Source organism: Prosopis cineraria, unplaced genomic scaffold, assembly GCF_029017545.1.
Source record: "Prosopis cineraria cultivar Desert tree isolate PC_DT_omini unplaced genomic scaffold, ASM2901754v1 PC15, whole genome shotgun sequence".
In the NCBI taxonomy this organism is placed as follows: Eukaryota; Viridiplantae; Streptophyta; class Magnoliopsida; order Fabales; family Fabaceae; genus Prosopis; species Prosopis cineraria.
In genome coordinates, this window is record NW_026555346.1 from 3,638,857 (window position 1) to 3,649,408 (window position 10,552).

At 35.3% G+C, this 10,552-nt stretch overlaps 1 protein-coding gene across 3 annotated transcripts; it reads left to right on the forward strand.

Annotated features, from left to right (window-relative positions):
* The first annotated feature begins 2,991 nt into the window (after positions 1–2,991).
* LOC129294195 (sulfate transporter 1.3-like) lies at positions 2,992–9,713 on the forward strand. Of its 3 annotated transcripts, none has more exons than XM_054932380.1 (15): positions 2,992–3,401; positions 4,795–4,932; positions 5,315–5,666; positions 5,775–5,823; positions 5,926–6,133; positions 6,300–6,474; positions 6,619–6,684; positions 6,780–6,893; positions 7,051–7,167; positions 7,256–7,382; positions 7,553–7,839; positions 7,933–8,123; positions 9,170–9,255; positions 9,365–9,441; positions 9,570–9,713. In XM_054932380.1, exons 3-15 carry the CDS (start codon positions 5,331–5,333, stop codon positions 9,711–9,713), a joined length of 1,977 nt encoding a protein of 658 aa, XP_054788355.1. In that variant the 5' UTR covers positions 2,992–3,401; positions 4,795–4,932; positions 5,315–5,330. The 3 variants fall into 3 exon arrangements, with proteins under 3 accessions (XP_054788355.1, XP_054788356.1, XP_054788357.1); XM_054932381.1 differs by having other exon boundaries at positions 2,992–3,387; XM_054932382.1 differs by lacking the exons at positions 2,992–3,401; positions 4,795–4,932 and adding an exon at positions 4,949–5,044.
* The last annotated feature ends 839 nt before the right edge of the window (positions 9,714–10,552 follow it).

The window sequence follows — 10,552 nt, forward strand, 5'->3', positions numbered from 1 at the left end:
AAAAACTTTACCTTAGGCATTTTGAAATCTAAGACTCCAAATTTGAAATTGTGATTTTAAATGCGTGCCAAAGTTGTGAGAGGTTTTATTAAACTAAATTTGAATATAAATATAGAGTTGAACTTGAAATGTTTGCATATTACAATTACATGTAGAAAGGAGAAGTTGACAAGTTATTTTAATGATTTTGTGATTATGATAATTGCATGAAGTGGTTATGTATAGTATAGAATATATGATTGTGATTGAGATTAAAAGTGAAGGTTATATGTGATAAGTGAAAATGATTCTCATGTTCATATGTTTTAACTAATCATATAATTTGAAATAACAAGCTTATTATCGTGAATTATAAGCATGTGTTAATATGTGTGAGAACATGAGACCTTGCATGATCATTTGGTAAAAGTTTACATAAGAAGAGGAGTAAATGAATCCATATAGTATTATATGGCCACCTTCCAATGCATGAAGGCTAGCCTTGTCCTAGTGTTTATGAAGGGATTGTCTCATAGTTTGTCAATGAACTTGAATCTAGCCATCCCTATCTATTTATCAAGGATATTGGCTTAAAATTTACGACACTCTAGGGATTTGAGAATGAGAGAAGCCACTAAGAGTGAGCGTAGTGATTACTCCTCATAGTGTGAGCTTAAATAGTCCAATCATATAGAGGAAACCTTGATTGATATAATAGTTCGCAATTTCGATAAGAGGAAATAAATATGGTATAAAGAGGAATTGATCATGCATTTATATTCGACATGTCACATGGTTGCTAAGTTTGTGACAAGTCATGATAGTTGATTGTCATTGTCGCTGTCACATGGTTATTAGTATCGTGGCGATGTGCAACAACACTGTTGATTTGTCATATGATTGTCGATATTGTGACAATGTGCCTTGTGTTTTGGTTTATGGAAAATGAGTATAGACAAATTTTGCAATTCAAAAATCATTATATGTAATTGCATACATTTGAGTACTGAACTCCTATTTATATGTTTTTGTCAATTAACATGCAACTATATAAGATAGACGTACCTTGATTATTGAATGGTTGTCAATATTTTATAGGCTCTAGCTCAGGTGTAGAAAAAGAAAAGGCTCTGAAGGCTTAGGAATTTTGTATTCCTGCTGTAAAGCCTCCTTATCATTTATTTTATGTTGTGTAATAGATAGAATATTGCTAATTAAGGATTGCATTCTTTTGGTATATATTTTAAGCATGATTAGATGGTGTATTTTGAGCCCCAAGGCTATTATGAAAGTGATTTTGATAAAGCTAAAATATTAATGCAAGTGTAAGGAACATTGTGATATTGTTGTATTTGAAAGTTTAATAAATTATCCAATGTTAAACCTTCCCCTTCTACTTTGATATTAAAGGGATTGAGAAGTGAAAGTTCAAAAATATTGAGAATATGTATAAGTGGTGTGTTATACAGATAGTCCTAAATTCATTAAGTGTGTTTTGAATATTAGTGGCAATTTTTGGCATATGTGTAGGGTTTTGGATATCTTTTTAGTTGAAAAAATATAAAAAGTTGTAAAAATATAATTGGATGTCCAACTTCTATGTGTAAAATAATTTAGGAGTAAAACTCATGCCATTAGCTAGTTCAGAAAATTTTTTTATTAACATCTTGATCACCTCATTAGGATGTTAGACGGAGAAATGAGGCACTTCAGAAGTTTCCTCTAGATGTTATTAGTTGACATAAAAATGCTATTTGATATCGTGCAACACACTGCGACACATGGTGCGGAGGAAGATAGTCGCGACACATGTGCACATGCCGCGACGCATCCCCCTATTTTTCATTTTTCAATTATTTTCAACTAATTTTGAGTCCTTTGACTCTAGAAAGGTATCCCATACTTTTGTAATAATATTTTTCTTAGATTTAGTATTTATTAAATAATGTTTACACATTTTCTAAAAATGAAAACTTGAGATTCTAAGTTTGCAAAATTACAATCTTAGTAATTTAATTGAATTAATCCAATGATTACCTTAAATTTTGTGTTGATTGTGGTTTAATGAGAGCGAGCTTACGATTTGTTATTCAAGTATTGCATGATGTAAATAAGCATGGGAAGGAATAGAACTATTCATATTGATACGTGTATTCTGGTTAAAAGTTGTGTACAACTGGCAACTGAAAGAAGGAGTAGGGATATACTCTTTTTGATTATTATTAAAATAAACTTCTAACTGAAGCAAACAGATGTGTGGACATGTTCGCTCACCTTGCATCTCAGAATAATCTTGATTTTATTATTTACAATTATCTACCTTTAGGATGCAGATCCCTTATGGAATCTGACATGACTTGATTTTATTCTTCTTTTACATGGTTTTTTTGTATCCTTGTATTAAAAAAAAAAAACTTCTAACCACTTAACAGAATCAATGAAAAATAATTAAGTTATTCATTTTTTTCTAAAATATGTAATAAATTTTTAATTTTGTTTTTATTTAAATGAAAACAACTTTCAAATTTACATTAGACTCTTCCTCATATTCAATGAATTTAAATAAAATTAATATAAAAAATAATTAATATCACATCAAATATTTTATATTAAAAATAAAAAGATCCCAGGCGTCTTGGGAGGGGGGGTATAATTCCCGTGCTTGTATTACAGAAACCGGCAGAAAGGTCAGCACAGTTTCGCACGTCCGCATGATGAACCTGGCCAGGAAGACAACTGTATTCATTGTCTCCAGAACGTGACACGTGTTGGGTCTTCCGAGAAATTAAGGAAAAGAAATCTGAGAAAGCAAACAGCAGCGTTGACCAACAAAGTCCTGGTTTTGTTACCGCGCTGCCGCTGACTTTTCATTTCATTACCCGTTTTGCCCTTCATCTTCAGGGGAATGTGGCTGCCCTGCGAATATCGACCTGTTTTTTTCAAAGGCCACGCTTACAATATATGCCATTCTTTCCTGGAAATTATTTCAGATGTATATACGCGCTCTTCTTATTCTTCATTTTTAAGCATTTCCTCTAAGTATTGTAAGAGACATCGGAAGAGGATATAATGCATTTGCATCTTTTACCCTTCTTGGAAATGTTATTCCTCACTTGCTGGGTTTCGTTGTGACGTTGCGCATATATTTCTTCGTTCCTATCTGCATGACCTCAAAATCTCCAAATGAAACCTCATTACCAAGCAGATTCCGAGGATGTCGACTGTGATATTTTAAGACGGCACAAAGTGACGATCATGGACATGGATTCTATCAACATGGACTGTGACTGGGTTTTCTGGTTTCTTTAGCCGCTCTCTGTTCTATTTTGTATTTTCATAATTCACATAAATGTGAAGTCTTTTCAGAAACACGAGGACCGTCGAATGTGGAGAACGGAAAGCCAAGCAGTGAGTATTCCTGGGTATTCATTCTTTCCAATTTTCGCTTGTTCCTTTTTGCTCTTATGGTCATTGTCAGTTTTGTTTGGATTGCTTCTTCACTCAAATCCTGACAAAGGAGTGGTTAGAGGATTTTATGGGGCAAAAAAGAAGAAGAAGAAGAAGAAGACTTTTCTGCGTTGGTGTAATCATATCCTCTAGTCCTCCACTATTGATGGCTTACATGAGAAGCCATGAATGGATGGACGAGTTTCGAGTCTTGTTTACTCTTTTATTATCCACACATGCGATTTCGAAAAGCCATTTTGGCAGCTGGCAAGGGCAGAACCAGTTCACTTCAGTTCTGTTTCTTCAAGCATGTAATCAAAGTAATTTCTGCACAGCTACATTTGCGAGGATAAATTAACTTCATTGCATGGAATGATTTAGCTGAAAGTGTGTAGAATCTTTTCAACCAAGCAATGGTTATGGACTTTAAAACTTTCAAGTTTGCATCACATAACTCCTTATTTATTCCACCCCCCCCCAAAAAAAAACCCAAAAAAAAGTCGGTCATCTCTAAATATTTTTCTTCCAAAAGGAACAGAAGAAAATGACAAGACAGTTTCTATTCGTCACCATGACAAACAATCTGTTTCTTTCTTTCTTTCTTTCTTTCTTTCCTTTATTTAGCTTCTTGCCGCCTATTGAAAAGAGTTGGATTGAGATTTTAAAAAAAAAATTGGTGGAAAAATTTGTATACAACATTTAAAGTTTGGGTTCTAAAATCGACTTTAGTTGCAAATGACTCATTATTGTTGGAAGTCCTGTGCAACTTAGGGGTTCTCTTAGACGGTCAGACTGGGTCTTTGCAATGATTTAATAAGGAAGGAGGGAATTAATTAAGATAATGAATTTGATTCCTTTCAATCTTTGTTTGGAATGAAACTGTTTAATATTAATTTCTTTTCCTTTCCAGTCAAACACATTAAATATCAATATGCATGAATGATTATCAGTTTTTGTACGGTAGTGTTGTGGACCATAATTATTCTCGTGTTGCATTAAAAATCTGTAATCACATATCCGTGAAATTCAACTGAGGTGTGTTAAGATTATACTCAATCATATTCTTTGAATCCTCCAAATCTTTCCCGTCATGAAAACAATTTTGAAATTTGGCGACTTTCAACTTGTATTTCTTCTCTCTTATTTTTCAAAGACAAACAACTTCTCTGACTTGTATGAAGTGCCCAATTGCAACTCGTAACGCGACTTCAATACACTAGTCGACACCTTCTCATACGGTATAAAATTTCTACTCATGGGATGGTTGGGTTGAAAATTATGCTTGACTTTTCCATTTCCAAAATTCTTGAGACATGAAAGGAACTCGAGCTCACAACCTCTCAGACTTTTATTAATTTTCTATTTCAGCTTGAGAACGTTGACCAATTCCGAAAGTTATAGTATAACCCAATAGCTTCATAGTGACCTCAAGGCCGTCCAACTTGAATTAGTGACCAGTCAGTGCTACATCTCTCAGCAACCCAGCATTTGCGCCCTTTTATTCAGGTCAGCTAGTATTTCTGAATTATTGCTCGTTATCACCAAATCTGGTTTCTTTCTTCCTTTCTTGTTCTTGTTCTTCTTTGATACACCAAATCTGCTTTATTCTGCTTCTGAGGTTGGTTGTACCTGGCTTGGCTTTAATTTAATAAAAAATGTGAACGGTTCATGGCATACTTGATCATTAAACTCCTGAATCAAAGTTCATGGAAGGGTTGCAGTGAGTCTATTTTGCATGTCGCAACCATCATTCCAGTATATTTTTACTTTTTTTATGGATAAATCAACTGGTCATATAAAACTAAAATATCTTTAAAAATTGTCTGATATTTTGTTTTTAAATATTTTATCGAACACGTAAGACTCGAGAAGTTTTTTTGCATTACAGGTGAGTGTAGTTGTTGATGTCTCCAATGGGGGATCCAGCTGATGAAACCCATAAAACAAAAGAGATGGATGCTAGCAGTTTGTCATCTTCACAGGGTCAGGTACCACGCCTTCACAAAGTGGGAATTCCTCCGAGACAGAACCTCTTCAAGGAATTCCAATCCCTTGTCAAAGAAACATTCTTTGCTGATGATCCTCTACGCTCTTTCAAAGACCAGACTAAATTCCGGAAATTCATCCTTGGCATTGAGGCCGTATTCCCAATACTTAACTGGGGGAGAAATTACAATGCTGTCAAATTCAGAGGGGATATCATAGCTGGTCTGACTATTGCAAGTCTCTGCATTCCTCAGGTAACTTGCCTTTAAGGCTGTTTTATTTCTTGATGTATAAACAACGGAGTGATTTCTTGCACAAACAATGTCAGAAGGTTTTGGTAATCATCTATGCTTCATAAACAGGATATTGGATATGCAAAGCTTGCAAATTTGGCTCCACAGTACGGGCTGTGTAAGACTCTTCATCTCAAGAGCGCGAATAGCCTATATGTTGCCTATTGGATACACGTTGGACTGATCGAGTTTTGGTTACTACTGTTGTACCACTTTACAGATTCCAGCTTTGTGCCCCCGCTGATTTATGCTATCATGGGTAGTTCTCGTGATATTGCCATAGGACCTGTGGCGGTGGTTTCTCTCTTGTTAGGAACCTTACTTCAGAACGAGATTGATCCTATTTCACATCCATCTGAGTATCGAAGACTTGCTTTCACGGCTACTTTTTTTGCTGGCATTACTCAAGCAACTCTTGGGGTCTTCAGGTTTGACACTTTCAGCTAATGTTTTTTCTTTCCAAACAGAATTATTTGTATTTAAACCTTCTTAGCTCCTACTACTAGTGTTTATACCATCTGCACCACCTCCTAAGAAGGCTCCAGTTTTTCACACAACTTAATGAACTTATGGTCGGGTTTGTTTTGGGATCAGGCTGGGTTTTTTGATTGACTTCCTGTCCCATGCTGCTATCGTCGGTTTTATGGCGGGAGCTGCTATCACCATTGCCCTTCAACAGCTCAAGGGTTTCCTTGGCATTCAAAAGTTCACAAAGAAAACTGATATTGTGTCTGTGTTGCATTCAGTGTTCTCAAAAGCCCATGATGGTGTACGCTTTCTGCTTCTCTGTCTATTGATACACATATATGCACAAACAGTAACTCATATCAGGTCCTCTAGTGTGAAGCAGTCCCTGCAAAAAATTGCACTAGTGTGACGTGCAAAAATTGACCGGGTATGTACAATCTTGCAGTGGAACTGGCAGACTATAGTCATAGGAGCAAGCTTTTTGGTTTTTCTGCTGATTGCAAGATATATGGTGAAACATCCTAACTCCATTGCACTATTCATTCCTTTGCCAGATTATAAGCATAATATAGATTCCTTTCTCATTTCTAATAATATGGTGATCAGGGCAAAAAGAACAAGAAATTCTTCTGGGTGCCAGCAATTGCCCCATTGATATCGGTTATTCTCTCCACTTTAATTGTGTTCATAACCCGTGCGGACAAGCAAGGTGTTGAAATTGTAAGTTAAATATATTGCCTTTCTCATCCTAAGCCTTGTGGATTATAACCATAAATCTTATAATTATATCACCGGGAGATTGTAGGAAGAAAAGGTACTAATGCCAGCAGAAGTAATAATGTACCGATTAATATTTGTCAATTGATGTGGTAATTAGGTAAAGCACATAAAGAAGGGGACCAATCCTTCATCTGTTAAAGAAATATATTTCAGTGGTGATTTCCTTGGGAAAGGTTTCAAGATTGGCATTGTGGCCGGCATGATAGCATTGACAGTGAGTTAATCTCAACACTAGTATCTTCTAACGAAAAGCATTCAATTTAACTAACCACTAATTCTAACTCTCATGTCTTGTTTTTCAGGAAGCCACGGCAATAGGAAGAACCTTTGCTTCTATGAAGGATTATCATTTAGATGGAAATAAGGAAATGACAGCATTAGGAGCTATGAATATTGTTGGTTCAATGACTTCCTGCTATGTAGCAACAGGTGAGCTCCAACTCCATCAATTACAAGTTGGAACATGAATAGATTGGTTTATAATAACCTAGTGAAGTGGATAGCTTCAAAATTACATTGTCAGTGGGTGTAGGTGAGATGAACTAATTATTTTGTAGCCTATGATGTATGATCTAATCTGATTTTATTGCTATATTCAGGTTCTTTTTCTCGGTCAGCAGTAAATTACATGGCTGGCTGCCAAACTGCAGTCTCTAATATTGTTATGTCCATCGTTGTGTTCTTGACCCTTCAGTTCATTACACCTCTCTTCAAGTATACTCCAAATGCCATTCTTTCTTCCATTATCATATCTGCTGTAATTGGACTTGTGGACTATCAGGCAGCAGTTTTAATATGGAAGATTGATAAATTTGATTTTATTGCTTGCATGGGAGCCTTTTTTGGGGTTGTTTTTGTCTCAGTTGAGATTGGACTTTTAATTGCTGTAAGTTCTCTGACTCTCTAGCTTTTTACAATCTCAAGTTAGTTATGGGTTTTGACTCAACTTGGTTATGCTATCTGCTGCATGTTGGGGCAGGTCTGTATATCCTTTGCTAAAATCCTATTACAAGTTACCAGACCACGAACAGCTATTCTGGGGAAGATCCCTGGGACAAATGTCTATAGAAATACCCAACAATACCCAGAGGCCACAAAGGTTCCTGGTGTGCTGATTGTAAGAATTGATTCTGCCATATGCTTTTCCAACTCCAATTATGTTAAAGAAAGGTAAAGATGTATTCCTTGTTTCCTCATACTTCTAATGGATCTGAAATGAGATCAGACAAGTAATTCATATATTGATTCCTTTGTCGACATGGTTTTTGGCCAATCATATAATGTTATATTTTTTATATTAATTATACTTAAGGATAGTATACTCTACTAAAATAGTTTAAGTCATTTGGTTAGATACTTCCTAAGCTTATATATTTATAATCTATCTTCTAATTTTTAGATTGAGACTTCTTTTATATTCTAAGATTTCCTTTATTGCTTTTTTTTTTTCATTTTCTTATTGTTCTTGCATGAGCTTGTACTTTTTTTTTTCAGTCTCAGAGGCCTCAAATCTATTCTTCTCCTTTTCTCTCTCTCTCTTTTAGTTTTTTTTTCATCTTTCATTCTTTTTCTTTTTTCCTCTTTTTTTTTTTTGGTCATCAATTGAATGGCTCATGATACCATGTTAGATTTTTTATATTAATTATACTTAAAGATAGTATACTCCACTAAAATAGTTTAAACCATTTGATTAGATACTTCATAAGCTTATATATTTATAATCTATCTTCTAATTCCTAAAACCTAAGGAGAGAAATCATGTGGCTTATAATGTCAGAGATCACAGGTTATCATTCATATCATAAGATGAAGTTTGAGCACGGTGTATATATATATATATATAGAAAACTCAAATTATATCAAATAACGTAAGGGAGCTCCTATGTATTACAATATTCTAGTCACTGAATCTTCCATTCTCGTGTTGTTAAAGAGTAGGGATGGGTTTAGGATTGGTTTGAAGTTCTAAATATGAGAACCAAGGGATATGGTCAAACTAAATCAGGATGGATTCTAATTATTTTGTGAAAGCAAGAAAGGAAGAAACAGCCGGTTGAGAAGTAAAGTAATCAAGCCACTTTGCTGTTCGGAAAATTGTTTGCTGTGGAATTTTGTTTTTCAAGTTTCATTTCTTTTCTTCAGAAATACATAGCATTTCCCCATCCTCATCCGCATAAGGATTCAATTTTGAAGCTCAAATTCTATATTTTTTGCAGGATATTGAGATGGCTGACAGATGAGGAAGACAGAGTGAAAGGAGATTACCAAACACGAATCAAATTTTTGATAGTCGAAATGTCACGTGAGTATTTTGTTTAAGTATGGTTTCCCCTAGAGATTCCTTTGCTTGTTCCTAAACCTCCTGCTGCTGCTGTTTTTTCCTTTCCTTTCCTTTTTGTTTTTTTTTTTAGCGGTTACTGACATTGATACCAGTGGCATTCATGCCTTTGAAGAGTTATACAAAAGTCTTCAAAAGAGAGATGTTCAGGTAATTAAATTAACTCTGTGAAGCCTAAGATCCATATACTTTTGATTAATTGCATCGAATTCATTAAAAATTGATATATGATATGACACAAATTATCTTACCAAGTTTGAGTTTCTTGTGCTCCACAGCTTGTCCTAGCAAACCCCGGCCCAGTAGTGATAAACAAGCTTCACACCTCAAATTTTGCAAATCTGATCGGTGAGGACAAGATCTACCTCACAGTTGCTGATGCTGTTGCGTACTGTTCCTCAAAGCTGGCGGAAGAGCCTTGAAAATTGGAAGAATTACATATAAGTCTCATTCAACACTATTAATCACTCCCAAGTCTATTGACAATTGAGCTTTGTGTTGTCAATCTCCTTAACTTAGTTGTCAAGGAGTCATTAATTGTATAGAGTGAGACCTTAAAGTAACTTTCTCTTAAAAATTTTGGCTATGAGATTGAGAGATGCAGATGAAAATAGGGTGTAAAAAAATAGGGCGGAAGTTGTGAATGAGGTCTTGGAGATCTGCTACCTAGTCAATGATATGAGGCTGTCACTAGATAGATGGCATTTGTGGCCCTGCCTACCTGAGATCCTTAATCATCCTATAAAAGGGAAATAAGAATATGGTATAAAGCATTTTTTTTTGGGGGGGGGGGGTGCCTATTTATATCTACTGAAATGAAATGTCTACAGTTGATGGCCTTGTGGTCTAGTGGCACTTTGCTCGTCCTTGCTAGCGCAAGATCGCCAGTTTGATCGCACATGCTATCACTTGCAATTCAAAAAGAAATGTCCACTGAACTACTTTAAGGCAAAGAATCCTCATTAATATTCCCCCATGTTCTCTTTAGCTTTTGAGGCAAAAGTTCTGAATCATGGATGCAAGACTGTACAAGATGGAAATGAGTTTGGTGTTGTTTTTGGCTTTGTATGAAATGGGCTGCAAAAGACGTCAGATTCAAGTCAGAAGTACTCCCCGCCTCAAACTTGAATGTTGAAAGAAAGTGACATTATTCACCGACAATTGGCTGAAAATACTTTTCTTTATATATTCCCAATTCCACTGTTTTAACTATTCTGAAGATCCTGATCTTGTACACATGGAAAGTACTAGCAAAAAAATA

Excerpts from the sequence above, each read along its gene's own strand:
- LOC129294195 (XM_054932380.1), top strand. The coding sequence starts at position 5,331 with ATGTCTCCAATGGGGGATCCAGCTGATGAAACCCATAAAACAAAAGAG. Across the intron at positions 7,840-7,932 it reads AGATTGGACTTTTAATTGCT|GTCTGTATATCCTTTGCTAA; the intron begins GTAAGTTCTCTG and ends ATGTTGGGGCAG. Across the intron at positions 9,256-9,364 it reads TTTGATAGTCGAAATGTCAC|CGGTTACTGACATTGATACC; the intron begins GTGAGTATTTTG and ends TTTTTTTTTTAG.